The sequence below is a fragment of the Schistocerca serialis genome, chromosome 4 (genome assembly GCF_023864345.2).
Source record: "Schistocerca serialis cubense isolate TAMUIC-IGC-003099 chromosome 4, iqSchSeri2.2, whole genome shotgun sequence".
NCBI classification, from domain to species: domain Eukaryota; kingdom Metazoa; phylum Arthropoda; class Insecta; order Orthoptera; family Acrididae; genus Schistocerca; species Schistocerca serialis.
Genome location: NC_064641.1, coordinates 716,291,399 through 716,309,881, shown reverse-complemented (window position 1 = coordinate 716,309,881; position 18,483 = coordinate 716,291,399). Strand labels below are relative to the sequence as shown.

Sequence of the window (18,483 nt, the reverse complement as noted above, 5' to 3'; positions counted from 1 at the left end):
GACCTCAGAAGTTAAGTCCCATAGTGCTCAGCCAACGCGAGCAGCGATGTCGCGATACGATAAACCGCAATCGCTATAGGCTACAATCCGACCTTTACCAAAGTCGGAAACGTAATGGTACGCATTTCTCCTCCTTACACGAGGCATCACAACAACGTTTCACCAGGCAACGCCGGTCAACTGCTGTTTGTGTATGAGAAATCGGTTGGAAACTTTCCTCATGTCGGGCACGTTGCAGGTGTCGCCACCGGCGCCAACCTTGTGTGAATGCTCTGAAAAGCTACTCATTTGCATATCACAGTATCTTCTTCCTGTCGGTTAAATTTCGCGTCTGTAGAATCTTCGTGGTTAGCAATTTTAATGGCCAGTAGTGTATTATCAAAGTGCGATTGTAGGGGGTACTAAATATATTTGTGAGTAGATTAAGGATTGCTTAGTAGGGAGGAAACAGAGAGAATTACCAGTAGATGTAGAAGTAATTTCAGGCGTGTCCCAGGGAAGTGCGTTGGTACCCTTCTTGCTCCTGTTGTGCATTTACGCCCTTGCAAACAAAATTTAATAGTAATCCCAGACATTTCGCAGATGATACAGTTATCTATAATGATGTACTGCCTGAATAAACCTCCACAAATGCTCAATATGACATTTATAATATTTCAAAGTGTTGCAGAGATCGGCAACTTGCTTTAAATGTTGAGAAATGTAAAATTGGGGAACTGGGGACTTAAAAAAAATTTAAAAAACCTAACGTCCTATAACTGTAATATCAATAAGACACAGCTGGACTCAATCAAACTGTACAAACACCTGGGTGTAAAAATTTGTAGGTGTATGACATGGAACTATGACATAGACCCATTCGTAAGTAAAGCAGGTGGCAGACTTCGGCAGAATACTAGGGAAATTCAGTCTGCCAAAGAGACTGCGTACTCATGCGACCTGTCGTATGATATGTGTGTGTGACTCATACCAAATAGAACTAGCCGTGGAGAAGGTCAGCACGAATGGTCTCACACTTATTTGACCCGTAGGGGAGTGTCACGAAGATGTTGAAAAAACTGAACATACACACAAATGAAGACAGTCTCAAGCTATTCCATGAAAGCCTATTTAAAAAGCTTCAAGAAGTTGAAGTGATGAATCCGAGAATATACAGCAACCCCCCTTCTTATCGCTCTCATACGAATTAGGTCCAAAATGGTTCAAATGGCTCTGAGCACTATGGGACTCAACTGCTGAGGTCATCACTCCCCTAGAACATAGAACTACTTAAACCTAACTAACCTAAGGACATCACAAACATCCATGCCCGAGGCAGAATTCGAACCTGCGACCGTAGCGGTCTTGCGGTTCCAGACTGCAGCGCCTTTAACCGCACGGCCACAACGGCCGGCTACGAATTAGGAAGACGTTATCACACTATTTACAACGCCCACAGAGACTTGCAAACGGTCTCTCTTCTCACGCTCCATACGCAAATTGAACGGGGAAAATGCCGTAATAAGTGGTACAGTGGGACGTACCCTCTGCCATACGCTTCACAGTGGTTCGCAGAGTATGGGTGTAGATGTATTGCGTGGCGCAAGTTCGTAATAATGAACAGCAGACCACGGTGGAGCAGAACATGTACCAGTAAATACAACTCTTGGACCAACTGTTATACGTAAAAGTATTGTAATTAAATACAATTATATCAAACGTATTCTTCAAACCTTATAAAACAGCACATAATTTTGTGTCAGAGTTCTATTATTTCCCCAGCTTTAAAAGAACTGCACAGTCACGTACACATAAAACTTAACAGTGTTATTACTTTCAGTTTAAAACTGCTGACTTAATTTTTCTCAAGAAAAAGGTAGTGCGTTGCGGGGCCTCTGACACTGCGGGTCCCGTAGAAAGTGCCTACATTTTCTGTGTGGAAAGACTGCCACTGTTCGAGTAGTACGTAGCTGCATAATATTCCAGAGTGGGTCGAGCGTGTGTTTTGAAATCCCTTTTACAGACGTACAACATTTTCCCTGCATATTGCTAACAATCGAAGCCTATCATTTGCTTTCTCCACAACTGAGCATATGTTTCCATACATTATCACCCCAAGATACCTGGAGGCCACGGCCTACTTGATTTGTGTTTCAAAAGTTTGTATCCAGCGAGGAGCATTCATGGCACTAAGGATAACGTGCGGAAAGAGTGAGGATTGGGTTTCATATAACTGATGTTTTCGGAATCCGCGTTGGATTTATAGAGCGTTCGGACGGAATGCGTGGCGTTAGAAACGGCTGGTGGATCGTCCTAAGTTTCGTGAAGAGGTTATTGTAAGGAGCCGCAGGTTGCATCATGATAGTAGAAACAACGCGTGGGACATACTGTACTGTCACGATTAATCAAAGGATTGCTGCTAGGAGAAGAATAGAAAGCTCTGAACCGGGACAAAGGAAATTGTGTACGATAAAGTGAAATTTCAAGAGCGAAGTTGTAACGTTGATATTATCATCTTGAGTCTTTTCAAGAGCAAACAAGTGTACGCACGCGGTTATGTGTGTGGGCGCGCGTTGGCTATTCCAATGTCCAGTGTCGTCCTGTCTGTTGCTTCTCGCGTCGATAAGCGGCGATAAGACAAATGCTTAAAGAGAACTGATGTTTGGGTTGCGCGCCAGCTAAGTTACGGGTCTAGAAACACATTTCGAAAACGACTTCTGGTGCCGTGCAGTGGACCTGTTGCAGCCTGCGCCTTACGTATCAGGTAAGAACGATCAAAACTGGCAACAGATTCAAACCGAAAAACCGGTTTTACCGTGGCTTGGCGTACTTTCAAAATGAAAGGAAAAAAGAGAAAGAAAACCAAAAGCTGGCCAGTGGACGCTTGCTCTCGAAACTCTGTCAGAGTAGTGCATTCGTTCCGGAAATATTGTAGAGGTACTAGTACGCCTACTCACATTACGCAGCCTGCTTTCTAGTGTGACGTTACGTAGGAATAAAACTTTTATTGCGCCGTTCAGATGTGTAGATGAGCAAAAAAGTTGACGCATCGGGTGTAGATTAAGATGTCCTTGCCACTGAGTGATTCGCGGCTTCGGCCGCGACATTGTCTACGGTATCAGACCAAGGACATTGCCGCAAAAGATATAATATGAGCGGCAAGAATGGTGCGGCGGCAAAAGAGCCGGCGTTTCGGAAACAAACGGATTCTTTAAATTTTCAACTGAAATTCCTCTTGCAAATTCATCAAACTTTCCCTCCTATTTCCAGAATTGTTTCTTTCATACCGAAAACATTATTAAACACCGGAGTAAAGCGGAACGGCATGGCTCGTGGATCATTTGTCGTTAAATATAGCTGACAGTGCTGCTTCTGTAAATAGTTACAGCATTCAAAGTAAGCAGTTGAATGACGGAGATCGTTTATTAGGAAGTCAATCTACTTTGTTCTATGGCAAGACAGTGTTTCCTAAGAATTACAGAATCTTGACTGCGAAATATGACATTCCGTAAGATTTTTACTTGGAAGACCGGTTTCATATGAGACTTGGGAATTACGCATCCCTTAACAAGGCGGCAGTGCTGTACGTAATTTCAGTATTGATGTTCTTGTTTAATTTTAGAGCGAAAAGCTGCATTTTCCTTCCATTTTCAGAAGGTTTCCAACGCAAATGAAAAACATATGGAACAACCAGAACTTCATATTAAAAATAAAGAGCCCGTTGAGGCATAGGGCCTCTACATTTTGTGCAATAGAGGAAACTGTGACAGAGTTGTTGATTTTTATTATTATTATTTTATCCCATAATTCTGTGACCTACATACTAGGTTTGATGACTTTTTCCCTGACCAAACGTTTCACACTCGAATGATCCCTGGAGCAACTGAGGAAATAAATGAATAAGGTAGTGCTTAACTGAACACATCCTTTGGCATTTAAAAGATATGTTTCTGACACTTCCAAATGTGATACAAAGGTGTGGTTTTCTCGTAAACTTCTACTAAATTCTTAGTGCTCTGATGGCAAGGTATTACTAATTTATCTGCTGTAGAGTGCGGATTTCAGTTTTAGACAGTGCTCAGAACACAGCCGATTGGTTCCTTGATTCACAAAATATATAAACTTACGAAGAGAATCAGCAATTTAGAGTTAATTGAGAAAAACTGTTTCAAACACATGTATAACATGAGAAACAAAGACAATTTTATGCTTAAACCTATATGCACAGTCTCCTCAGTATATGGCAATTAAAATTCATAACAAGCTAAAAGGAAAGAATGTTCTCAGTATGAACCTAGAGACAGTGAAAACAAAGCTATATGATATACTTGTCAAATGCTCCTACTACACTGTTGAGGAGTTCATGAAGGATGAACTGAACATTTGAGCAGGATAAATTTACATATAGTCTTGTATTTAAATGTAGCTGTCCTTCACAAAAGGGAGGAAAGAAAAATAAAAGCTTATATTAATGTTAAAATTCTTTGTACCAATTAGACCTAAGTTGTGTTAACCATTTTTTGATTTGTCTCCTGTACACTAATCATATCATTAGAAATTGTATGTTATGAGACAAATAAAACACTATTCACTATTATGAATTGTCTCTATTTAGGAGCTCAAACTCATTTCTGAGTATGTTGTCCAGGTTAAAGATAATTCTGACTTTGGTACTTTGCAGGATGGATCAGATGCAGAATTTCTCTTCTCATAGATCTCCAGTTTTTTCAAGAACAGGATGTGTGTCATCAAACAATCCACTTGCTACTAAGGCTGGCATAGGTATGGTATGGTGTATTTTACATCAGTTTGTTTGAGTTCATAAACTGCAAAGAAATGACACTGAAATGAACATCTGGTAAATAATACCTGCAATAATTTATGGTCTTAACATAGCAATTAAACAGTAAGTTGCTCAGTTTTCAGTCTATAACATCTGTCCTTGTGAAGTTGTTTTCATCTTCATTTTCTCTTTATCCACCATCAGGCTGAGTTTGGATATTTATGGTTCCTCTCCACTTTCCCCGTCTTTCCACTATTCTTCTTCTATAACTATTTTGTCCTAGTCCAGATTCCTTCTTCTTAAACTGGTATTTACTGAGTCAGTCTATCTCGTTCTAGGTCTCCCTCTTGCCCTCAAACTTGGCCTTCATCATTTGTTTTGGTATTTTTCCATCTTCTGTTCTGTTTACATATCCAAACCATTTTAAACTGTTCTTCTCAATTCTCCAATTCAGCTTTCCTGCTCCAACTTTGTTCATAACATCTTCATTCCCATTCTCTCTCTCCTCATTTTCAGTAACATAGTAATTTTATTTCACTGGTTTTCATTCTACACCCCTCTCTTTTTGTAATTTTCCAGGTCACCAGTGCATATGTCAGTGCACTTCATTGACACAATCCTACTCCAGACCAAATCCCCTCACACACTGGTAAAATGCATTGCCCTGTTGTATCCTTTTGCTAAATTCTGCCTCCATATTTGCATTCTCCATTCCCAGATACTTAAAGTTGTCAACAATTTCAACATCTTGTCCTTTAAAATTAATTTGTCCCTTGTTTTCTCTGTTTCCTCTGATTATCACAATAGTTTTGCATTACTCAACACTGCATTTGTAACATCTAAGGTATCTTTTTATACTTTTACAACCTTACTGTTGGTTCCCCATATCACAATATCATTGGCAAATAGCAATAATGTCATCTCCATTCCAACACATAAATTTGTATTGCTTCTTTAATGCATCTCTACATTATTTTATGACACTAGCATTGTCCATAATACAGCCTAACATTTCATCTTGCATAACCACCATTCCTTTTTACATCCACTTCATTTAATCTGAAGCAAAAACTGAACGTTATTAGGTCTGAAGATCTTGGTGGCGAGCAATGATTAATTCATTGATTACAGACAGGTTGGTGCAGTTCAAGTATTGTCTCATACATATGGTGGAATATGAGAGGTACCATCAGTTTGGAAATACAATGGATTTTACAGTTGCCTACACAGTGCCCTCAGATTGTATAACTTATTTTTTTCAGTAATGCATGTAACTGTTTCCTTACATTTGTTGCTCTAGGCTAACACAGTGTTTGAAAATAATACTGTTCTTACTATGCCTTACATTAACAGATAAACTTCAAATTTGTTTCAATTATTCTGCGTGGATTGTTCATCAATTGTTGATTCTTTCTTGTGTTATGGGTTGTATTCAGTGTAAATGTTGCTTCATCAGCAAATAATATTAATACAAGCAAATGATAATTGCTATTCAATCAATGATAAAATTAAACCCACATAGTGCTGTCTTCAGTATGAAGAAGTGCTACATACTTGAGATCAAATGACTACATGCTTTCTGCACTTATTGTTCACAATACATATTTTCATGTGCTGTTGAGAATATTATGACATTCTAGCTGTAGGACTACAGTGAAAAGTGTTAATAAATTTTGATACTACTGCATACTTTGTTGAACTCCTCGTTCAAATGAAATGAACACCAATTTCACACAATATGTTGAAAACTCTTGAAAACATATGATGTTTCATAATTTGAGGTCAGTAAATAACAATAATAAATAATTTCTACAATAGTGATATCACAGCTCTTGTAGAAGCCACAAACATATCTATACAATTTGCATTAGTAAAAATTTGTAGTAACCACTTTAGAATGAGACGGCTATATGATTCTTCACTCTGATACAACCACTATTACCACGATTTCATTTGTACAGTCATAAAAAGCAACGGTCGAATGTGATATAAAGAGTAAAATGTTATGGTTGCATACATATTTAGGACAGAGAACAAAGAGGATAGGTAGGCAAGATAGAAATCTCACAGCACTTAGGAAAAAAATATTTATATCAGATGTGTTCTTTCTCAAAAGACAACTGGAATGGAGCACTTACCTGTATCAACTTTATTCTCACAAATGACCATTTCTGTCATGGCCAAAACCAGCATCATATGTGCTAAGTGTCCAAATGTGTCATCTTTCACTTTTCAAGAAAAATTTTAAATACACATTTGGTCATTTAACTTCCACCATGATTAAAATAATCATTCAAGTTGTGTGACCATGTATTTATTCTAGTCATCCTGAAATAAATGGGACATAGCAGCAATATATGTGAGCTCTACATAACAATCTATAACCAATACATCCCCATCAGATATTTAGTTTAACTAACGGAAGCTATTGGTAAAATCAAACAATGCAAAACCTATGATAAAAGAATGAGAATATTAAGGAAAGGATAGATTGCTACTAACCATATAGAGGCTGTCCTGCCTCAGTGGCCAGAGAAAATGGTCATGTGCATGTGAGTTGTGCTTGCGTGAATGTGTGTGTGTTTTCTACTTTAGAAGAAGGCCTTTTGGCTGAAAGCTTAAATGTATAGCAGTCTTTTTGTTTTGCCTGTCTGAAACTCAACATCTCCTCTATATTGTGTAGCAATCTATCCTTTTCATAATACTGGAAGTTATTTGCACATATTTTATCCTCTGTGGTCATTTACTATTATCTCTTGAGCAGAGGGCAGTAATTGTGCAATGATGTTAAACATCTGCTGTGCGCCTATCAAAAGGTGCTGCAGCTACCAACATCACACTGAATTATAGAAGCCATCTTAAACAAACACTGAAACTCATCAAAAGCAGTGTACTAAAAACAAGGAAAGAAAAAAGTGATCTGTTTTCCTTTTTTTATTTAGCAGTCAATCTAATAATTTTCCTATTTTTATTTAGCAGCCACTCTAATCATTTATAAATATGGTGCAATGATGTGTACCCTCAAGTGCTTAGGCATAGGAAATTAAGCAAGTGATAAACCAAATCCATTCTTATCTATAAAAATTAAAATTTTACAACAGTATAGTATGTAATGTAATATAAGATTAGACAGAGCAGTCAGCACATTTCTATTACTTTGACCTTTTACTTGTATGGTATCAGAAAATTATGATGTCAGCAGATTGGTTATGAGATTTTGTCATTATTGTAGTATGTCTGTTCTCTTGCTTCCAATATAGAAAATATGTTCCTGGATAAACCTAGAACACAAATTACAATGTAACTATGTAAACAGAGTTATGTAGCACATCTACAGTATTAGTTGCTTGATACCTACTTAAGTCATAATACACGCAGTTGGTTTTATTTAGATATGGTAAGCATTTCTTCCTTCAGTAAAAGACCTTGGAAATGAGATAATCCGCTTTATAATAATGGTTTAGAAACAGCAGTACAATTTACTTGGTGCCAATCAACAATCTGTAAGAACACATTATACACTGTATGAGATGACACAGTTTTAATACACTGGATTTGCTTTTTGAATGACCGATGTCTACGTCTTCATCTGGTTTTTATTATTTAGATTGCCGACAGTTCGCTACATCACTTCAAGTAAATTTGTAGGTAATACGACTAGTTACAGTCACTAGCTTTGTTAAGGACACAGTATTACATCTTTTATGAACTTGATGTCAAAAGTTTTAAAATTATAAAATTTTTTAAGAGAAATAATCTTTTTGTATTTAAAGAAACCACCCCAATCATGAACCACAAGGCCTACAATTTCTAAACAATAAAATGACATAGTGTAAAACATGATATTTTGTGTCCTATCAGAAGAGAAATATTTTGGTGAATTATGAGAATATATTTACCTTATGTTACATAGCATTGGAAGTGAAAAACTCAAATTAAAATGCAACTCTTTGTGTACAATGGAGCTTTTACTGCTAGCTAAATAAAACACAACAATAATTTCCATTCTACATAATTAAACACAAATCAATCTTTTAATTGATTGCTGGTGCCTTAACACAAAATTATTAATGTAATTCAGGAACAGATGCTCTAAATAGGTAGAATAACTATTTAATTTCATCTACATTATTGAGACTGAGCTTGAAATCACTGTGCTTTCCACAAATCTGATAAGAGGGTGTGTAGGTCTGCACATTCACACATCACAAATGTGAAGTATTCAGAACCATAAACCTTTCATTCTACTTTTACAATACTTTTCATCACATTTTCTTGTTCTGTTACCTCACTGTTTTGTTTCTATAACAATATATAAGTTTAATAAAATAATTTTGACTTTATTTTGTGAAATTTATGTCAATATTAAATATTGCATAATAATTTCAAAATTACTAGAAAGGTAACAATTTTTGCTGGGGGCTGTGCTTCTTTTGTAACATAATGTAAATTATCTGCAGATATTCTTCAGCGTGGTGGTAATGCTGTGGATGCTGCAGTTGCTGTGGCTGCAGCAATGGCTGTTGTGGAACCAAGTAGTACAGGCCTGGGTGGAGATGCTTTCTGTCTCTATTACAATGCAAATGAGAAGAAAGTCTATGGACTAAATGGAAGGTACAAACATTCATAATATTAGTGAAACACTTTACAATGTAAGGTACCTGTAGCAATACCTAGAGCAACAGTGATAAATAGTTACAAAGACTGTATAAAACTGCACATTGAGATGAACGTTCTTTCATTTATTTATTCATTCACTTTTCATGTTGTGTAAATCCCATAATGAAGAACAGCCTTCATGATGGGGAATTTGTCACAATATACTTTAATAAGCAGAAGCACGCAATGCAAGCTACATCTGTAAAGCATTGTAACAAATATTTACAATGGGTGTTAATCTACATACCTTTTAACTCAGGAATTAATTCCAGGTTAATTGATTTATTTTGCTGACATCAGTAAAAATTAAGCTGTTTTTGAAAGTAAGACCACTGCTCTTCATCCTAAACTACTTAGCTGAATTTTTCTACTGCCTCATATTACATATTTATGTATTTACTGATTTCAGATACCGTGTTCATAAAGGAAGATAAAGAGGCAGTCATGTCATGTCTTAATGAGACAGTCAAATATTTACCTCTGTGCTACAGCATTTAGAGGAACTGTACCTAAATTTTTAAGGAGTACTTGACTAAGCACTGGGCAATATGATGATTCTATGGAAACAGTGACTATTAGTTGTAGTAGTAGTAGCAGTAGTAGTAGTAGTATTACACAATAAATGTAAGAAAAGTGCATGGGGTTATGGGTAAAGAAGAGAGAGTTACTAAATGAAATGTGTTGGACTGTCAAAAGGAAAGTGCATGAAATCTTAATGACAGTTTTAGCAAAATCTTATTGAAAGAACTCTCACAATGTCCAAAGAATTTCTGGTTGTTGTTATGACTTCAAGTTGAACAAATATATTTCAAGGAAGACGCAATACATGAAAGTCACAGATCAAGTAAACAGAGTAAGACCTGTGTACACTTTAACAGTCAAATCATAACTGAGTCCAAGTGTAGTGGCCGCTGGCTGGCTGGCCGCTTAGGTGGTGCAGTTGCTGCATGGCTGGTAGATAGCGCCACATGTAGAGGACGTGTGTAACTGTGCGGCGGCACTTTGAAAGATCGGCGAGTCACAACACTTTTCCCCCCTTTGAAGTTTTTGCACAGGTCTTGATGGAGGTGGCCTGTAGATTGCTAACATCCATAGGTGTTGTTTGACTGGCCGTAAAGTCTCGAGGAGGAGGCTTCCCATATAGATGGAAATGTCCCCGATGATAATGGGTTGAGATGACAGGAGATGTGGGGGTTGAATCTGCTGGGACCCCATGCACCAATCAGCGCATTGCGGCAAGTCTGGTTGTTATAACAGGAGACATGGGTGATGTTTCCATGTCCGTAGGAGAAGGAGGCGAGTAGAGTTGCTCCGACAGATGATGGCCATCTGGTTCTTGCATGGGCACGTCTCCTGGTGGCGTCAGCTCTTGTGCTGGTGAGAGGACTGCGTTGTGAGTAATGAGAGATTCCAGTATTCCGAGCGTCAGGTAGAGCCGAAGGTGATGTAGTGGCATCCGGAACAGGCGTTGCCGGCACACGAGGCCAAAAATGGTCCGAATGACGCACTGCAACACCCGTGTCCATCTGGATTTCCTACAGCCATTGGCCACGGTGTCGTAAGATGCGGCCAGGACTCCATTTTGGCTGCCTGCCATATCCCCGTACCCATACAAGGTCGTTGGCGGTGAACCGGCCAAGCGAAGGCACCCGCGGCCCTGACGTGGAAGGCCACAGAAGATGAAGTAGCGCACAGGGCTGTTGGCTCAGCCTGGCTGTGATTGCCCATGGGGGTGAAATGGTAAGAAGCCAGAAATTGGAGAAGTGCATCATCAGCAGCAGAAGGAGTCAGGAATTTCCTCATCTGAGCCTTAAATGTGCGGACCAGTCGTTCAGCCTCACCGTTTGACTGTGGATGGAACGGAGGGGTCATGACATGCATGACGCCGTGACAGGCACAAAAATCCGCAAAATCAGAAGAGGCAAATTGCGGACCATTACCAGCAGCAAGAGTTGAGGGAAGGCCTTCTAAAGAGAAAATGCAGGCTACAGCATTGGTGGTTGCCGCGGTGATAGGCAACGTGCAACGGACAATGAAAGGAAAGTTAGAGTAGCTGTCAATAACGAGAAGCCAATAAGTACCTAAAAAAGGTCCCATGAAGTCAGCATGAATACGCTCCCAGGACTTCTCAGGCGAAGGCCACGGTGACATAGATGACTTTGGAGCGGCGGCCTGTGACACACAAGGGCCGCAGGTAGCGACCATCTGTGCGATTTCAGAGTTGATGCTGGGCCAGTACACATGACAGCACACCAGAGATTTTGTCCGAGAGACACCCCAGTGCCCTTGTTGAAGGAGGCACAAGACCAAAGCACGCAAAGACACAGGTACCACAACACGCGGCAAAGCATTTTCGGTGGAAAGGAAGATAACACCATCCCTAGTCGTGAGGCGATAATGCAAAGTGTAGAAGTTCCGCAACAGATCAGAAGTCTTAGCGGACGGACGATCTGGCCAACCCTTCTGAATACAGCGTAAAACCCGGGAGAGGGTAGTGTCAGAACCCATAGCAGCCGCCAGCTGGTCCCCAGTGATGGGGAACCTGTCCACAACCCGCTGCTCAGTAACATCCAGGTGGAAGCACAACAGTTCGTCCCTATCGAATGCCAGATCAGGACCCATGGGAAGACGAGTCAGTGCATCAGCATTTGCATGTGGATCTGTCAGCCGGAAATGAATCTCATAAATGAACGAGACAAGTAAAGAGCCCAACACTGGAGGCGGTGTGCAGTGTTGTTGGGAAGTGACGTTGACGGATGAAACAAGAAAACAAGTGGTTTGTGATCCATAACAAGATGAAATTTGGATCCATAGAGAAAAATACCAAACGTATGAAGAGCATAAATAATGGCCAAAGCTTCTTTTTCAAGTTGAGAATACTTTTGTTGGGCATCCGTGAGCGTTTTGGAGGCATAAGCAATGGGTTGTTCAGAACTGTCAGAAAAATGGTGTTCAAGGACTGCACCGACCACATATTGAGAGGCGTCCATGGCAAGAACAAGATGTTGGCCAGGTCGATAAGTAGCCAGGCACGGGGCCTGTTTCAGCATAGTCTTCAATTTCTGGAAAGCCGCATTGCATGATGTGGACCAGTGAAAAGGCACATTTTTATGCAACAGGCGATGCAACGGCTGAGCCACCAAAGCAGCAGACGGTAAAAACTTGTGATAGTATGCTGTTTTCCCCAAGAAGGCCTGCAGTTCCTTAACGGATGTAGGGCAAGGAAGGGCATTGATCACAGCGACAGTTTGCTGAAGCGGACAAATACCATCCCGAGAGAGTTGAAACCCGAAGTACGTGATAGATGCCTGAAAAAATTTTGATTTCTGGAGATTACACTTAAGACCGGCAGTCTGTAAGACATGAAAAAGTGAGTGGAGATTTTGAAGATGTTCGTCAGTGGTGGAGCCAGTGACAAAAATGTTGTCCTGGTAATTTACACACCCAGGGACAGTGAGCAATAATTGTTCCAAGAATCACCCAAAAGAGAGCAGGGGCACTGGCAACCCCGAATGGCAATCAATGGTATTGATAGAGGCAGGCTGAAAGGCATGTTAAGGACCAGAAACTGCCGGGAAGCAGAGGAAGTTGATGATAAGCTTCTGACAGGTCAAGTTGAGAAAAATACTGGCCTCCAGCAAGTTTAATGAACAATTCTTCAGGTCGAGGCATATGGTAAATGTCAAAAAGGCATTGAGCATTTACAGTGGCTTTGAAATCACCACAGAGACGAATATCACCATTTGGCTTGGCAACGACAATGACAATGACAATACAATCCTTGTATGAAGAAAAATTCTAAACCCCACCCATTTTTCGTACCTCTTGAGCAGAATCTTCCCTTCAACAATCATTCTTGCCACAAACCAAACGCTAATGGGACAGGAAGAAGCTCTAATAACTGGCACAAAGGGGAGTACTCTCTGCCACACACTTCACAGCGGTTTGCAGAGTCTGGTTTTAGATGCAGATATTTCCCCAATTGCTATCCCATCTGCACATGGTACGTGGGATTCTAATGATGAAGTGCAGCCTACGCAGCAAGCCACTTTGGACTCCTCCGCACGCCACACGCAGTTGCATTTGGTTGAAGCAGCCTGAGGAGCAACGTGGCGGCTAATAACAGAAGGCGGCGCAGAGCGCTACGTGAGGAGAGGAGAGAAGAGAAGCACTCAAGCAATTAAGCGCAGTTACGCCTTAACTGCCGCTAATGGGATACGGGCTGGCTGCGGCAGCGCTTCCTCCTGGTGATTGCCCGAAACGAAAATGCCGCCGCGTTTTGTTCATTTCCTAAACTGGCATATCTCTACTAAAAGCCACTCAAAGTGCTTTGCTTTTCTCTTTTCTGCCTTGTTATTCGTTGTGTCTTCAAAGATAGCGCAGTCATTAATTCGGTCTGGCGCAGCGACGAAAAAGTGACCTCCATTATTACCTAGCGAGGAAGCGCTGTGGGCCAAACACTCGATTCTTTTCCTACCAACCCCTTCCAGTCATTCTAAAATACTTTCATCGTGGTTACCGTCATCAGTTAAGGCGAATGCCGCCATAGTTCCTTCAACAAGGCCCCCACTGTCTAAATAAAGTAATGTAATCAACTTAGTGCCGTAGCTTCTCTATCATTCATATTCTACAGACTGAGCACCACAGCTGTTTATTTAAGTGAATGTGGTATTTTTCCACTTCTGCTGTATTTATTTAGACTACTTCTTCCTCCCAAAACTAATTTCGGCTTTTTAAGCTATTATCAAGTGGCCAGCTGCATTAAAAAACACACTGGAAGTGACAGGAAGCAAGACCCCTGAAGCACTGAGACAATCCAGCTCCCATTTGACCTGATCACGAAGGGCCACTGGAATGGGCCAAGCCCAAAAAAACTTAGGCCAAACAGTGGGTTTGAGCGTGATATGAGCTTCAAAATAGTTTGCATGGCCTAACCCAGGAGAAAAAAGGGACGAAAATGTCATTGACAAGGAATCCAGTTGAGCATAAGGAACAGCATCAGAGACGATATTGACAGAGTCATCTATGGAGAACCCAAAAACGTGAAAGGCATCGAAACCAAAAAGATTCTCCACATTACTGTGGTCGAACACAAATATGGAAACAGTGCGAATGACAGATTTGTAAGATACCTCAGCATCAAATTGTCCCAAGAGAGAAATCTTCTGTTTATTGTAAGTCCATAGTTGCCTAGTGACAGGTGACAGGATTGGAGAACCCAACTGAAGATACATCTGAGAATTGATGATAGTGGCAGCAGAACCAGTATCCAACTGCATGCGAACGTCTCGACCAAGTATTTGGATAGTGAGGAATAACTTCCCTGAAAGGGAAGAAGTACAGTTGACAGACAACACAGAATCAGAATCAGCGTCATGTTCATGAACATCACATATGCAGTCGGATTTGCAAACGGATGACACATGATCCTTTTTTTTGCATTTGTGACACACGGCCCAATATTATGGACAATCTTCTCATTAATGTTTCGTAAAACACCGCACATGAAGGAAGTTGCCATGGGTTTTGCTGCAGTTTCTTAGAGGTTTGTTTACGGTTAGGCCGAGGCTGCGCTTGGGAGCATGCTATGGCCACGTCGACCGGCGGGGACACACCACACGCTTCATCAACATTGCACAGAGGTTGTATTTCCCCAACGTCGCCCCATGCCTCTATTTGCGCTCCAGCGGCGCGAGAAATTTCAAAAGACTGAGCGATGGATAGGACTTCATCTAGAGTCAGATATTCCAACTGAAGTGCACGTTGCTAGCTTCTTTGTCGGGCGCCGATCGGATAATAGCATCCCGTACCATGGAGTTGGTGTAGGATTCTTTGTGAACTTCAGTAACAAATTGACACTTTCTACTGAGGCCGTGAAGTTCAGCAGCCCAAGTGCGATAGGATTGATAAACAACGATAAAAGGCAACACAAGAGGCTACCACATGCATTTGCTTTTGAAAATAGATGGACAGAAGTGAGCACATTTCAGCAAAGGACAAAGACACAGGATGTTTCAAAGGAGCCAATTGCGACAACAACCGATACATTTGAGGTGAAATCCATGAAAGGAACAGAGACTTACATGTTTGTTCGTCCGCGACATGAAATGCCAAGAAGTGCTGTCGAAGACGTTTTTCGTAATCAGACCAGTCTTCTGCTGTCTTGTCGTAAGGAGGAAAAGCAGGTAAGACAATGACGAGAGACGCCCTGCATTTGATGCCACGATGAAATCACGAATCGCATTTGTGAGAAACATTTGCTATTCTATGAGACCTTGCAATAGTTGCTCTAAAGTAGCCATGGAAACATGTGGGTCAATGATGGAAAAGAAAAATCACTACCTCATCGCCAATTGTTATGACTTCAAGTTGAACAAATATATTTCAAGAAAGACGCAATACATGAAAGTCACAGATCAAGTAAACAGAATAAGACATGTGTAGACTTTAACAGTCAAATTATAATTGAGTCCAAGTCTAGCGGTCACTGACTGGCTGGCTGGCTGCCTGGGTGGCGCTGCTGCTGCATGGCTGGTAGACAGCACCGCATGTAGAGGACGCGCGTAACTGTGCGGCAGCACTTTGAGAGATCGGCGAGTCACAACAGTTATATGTAAAGATCTGTGCTTGTGGCACCAAAGTAGTTTCTCAGGCACTCATGACACAGGAACTGTAACTGAGGATAGCAAACATTTACTTAGAAAAGGAAATTCCAAGAGTTTTGCACCTGTTGAACCTCCACCTCACTGTACAGATGAGTGATATAGGTATTAGTGCCAGAGACATTGAGGAACAGCTGGAATTTCTGGCTGATTGGCAGTATTTCTGCAATAGTAATGTCCTTGACCTGCTAGTATGAACATATATTGCAGGCGCACAAATGACATGGTCATGTTTTACATTAGGGACCTGGCAGACTATATTAAAAGTAATGTCTGACTTTTTGCATATGGCACAGTTATCTATAAATAGATGGTGCACAAAAAATGCACATATTCTATTAGATATTCATAAGGTTTCAAAGTAGCATAAAGATTGGAAAAGTATTTTAAGTGTTCAGAAAAGTAAAATTTTACACTTCACAAAATGTAAAAATATGGTATTCTACTATGACAATAATAAATGAAATGCTTACTTAGTTGCAGGTAAAGCAGATGGGAGAATTGAATTCATTTGTAGAATACTAGGAACATGCAGTCACTCTACAAATAAGATTGATTATAAGTGTGACTCATACTAAAATACCACTCAGATGTATGGGACATGAACCAAGCAGAACTAGCAGGTGATACTGAATGTATACAAAAAAGGGCAGAATTCAGAGTCACAGGTTTGTTTGACTCATGAAAGAATGTCACAAAACTGATGAAATTCTAAATTAGCAGACACTTAAAGGTAGCTGCCAACAATCTTCTAGAACCAGTGTTAAGTGAGGGATCTGGGAATAAAAATGCGGCCTGCTATGTCTCACTCCCATACAGACTGCAAAGACAAGATTAGACTAATTGCAGCAGGCTCAGAGGCATTTAAGCACTCATTACTGCCATGCTCCATACATACATGGAATAGGAAGAAACCCTAATACCTGGAATAATGGGAAGTAAACTATTATAAGCTCTTCACAGTGGTTTACATAATATAATAATAATAATAAATTTATTGTCATTCAGCTGATTACAGCAATAGACAAAGTCAAGAGCATATATTTCTACATAAAATAGGTACATGTTAGAATACAGTATTTTCATCTTCAAAAAATTTGTCAGTGTAAGAAAGATTGTTCACTAGTAGCTTGAACAATTTAGTTTTTAAAATATTTATAGGCAGTTCTTTAAAGTCAGAACTTAGTCTATTAAACATCCTTAGTCCAAGAGCTAGGTAGAAGTTCTGCAAGTTTGATAATCTATGATATGGCACATCTACAGATGTTCTGTTTCTAGTATTATGGCTATGAATATCACTTCTCAACACAAAATTAGAGACATTGTTTCTAATGTACAATAAAACATTGTAGATGAATACATTTAATAGTCTAAGACACTGCAATTTAATAAACAGAGGTTTACAAAGTTCTGTTTTATCATAATCCGTTATTATTCTTATTACTTTCTTCTGTAAAAGTAAAATGTCATTCACATGACAGCTACTACCCCACAGTAAGATTCCATGAGAGATGATGCTTTAGAAGAAGGCAAAATATGCTGATCTCACATAGTCATTAGGAATATGTCTTTTTAAATTTCTAATTAGATAAATAACTCTTGAAAGCCTAGCCAATACATTTTTAATGTGTGGTTCGCATGTCAATTTTTTTGTCAATAGTAACACCTAAAAATTTTACAGTTTTTAATTCTTGGTAGTTAGGAATCTCTTTGAGGCTAAAGTAAAGTGTCTGGGTTTTGTTTTCATTTAGTATGAAGCCATTAGCTTTGAACCATAATGAGGGCTGAGCAAGGGTATTTTCAGTCAGTGTTTTCAGTGTACCTAGATCAGAGATTTTATGTAGAAAAGTTGTGTAATCAGCATACAATTTTGTGTGAGAATTTATGAATGAGGGCAGGTCACTAATCGTTAGTATAAACAGTAAAGGTCCAAGCACTGACCCTTGAGGCACTCCATACCTAACATTAACCAAATTTGATTTCTCTCTACCAATGTACACAACTTGTTGACGGTTCTCTAGAAAAGACCTGAAAATATTTATACTGTTGTCATCAAAACCATAGTAAACTAGCTTATCCAGCACAGTGTCATGCTCTACACAATCCATGGCTCTGTTCAGGTCACAAAATGTAGCCTGGACACAGTCCCTAGCCTCAGACACATTTAGGACTAATTTTACGAGGGAGTCCATTGCATCTGTTGTGGATTTACCTTTCCTAAATCCAAACTGTTTATCACTAATTATATCTAGTTTACCCAAGTAGACACTAACTTGCTCATACATAATTGTTTCTAAAATTTTTGAAAAAACTGGCGTTATGGACATAGATCTGTAACTAGCAGGACAGCTCTTTTCCCCTTTTTTTATATGGGCACAACTCTAGAAATTTTTAGTACGT

At 39.8% G+C, this 18,483-nt stretch overlaps 1 protein-coding gene across 3 annotated transcripts in view; it reads left to right on the top strand.

Moving 5' to 3' along the window:
• The first annotated feature begins 2,590 nt into the window (after positions 1–2,590).
• Positions 2,591–18,483, top strand: part of LOC126473235 (glutathione hydrolase-like YwrD proenzyme) — a 117,505-nt gene continuing 101,612 nt past the window's right edge. Inside the window, exons 1-3 of one of the 3 annotated variants that reach the window (XM_050100150.1) lie at positions 2,591–2,743; positions 4,661–4,761; positions 9,223–9,376. In XM_050100150.1, the coding sequence (XP_049956107.1) occupies positions 4,662–4,761; positions 9,223–9,376 (254 nt within the window). In that variant the 5' untranslated portion in view covers positions 2,591–2,743; position 4,661. Of the gene's footprint in view, positions 2,744–2,853; positions 2,917–3,413; positions 3,563–4,660; positions 4,762–9,222; positions 9,377–18,483 lie in introns of those variants that run through there. The other 2 variants (XM_050100151.1, XM_050100149.1) reach the window with 2 other exon arrangements.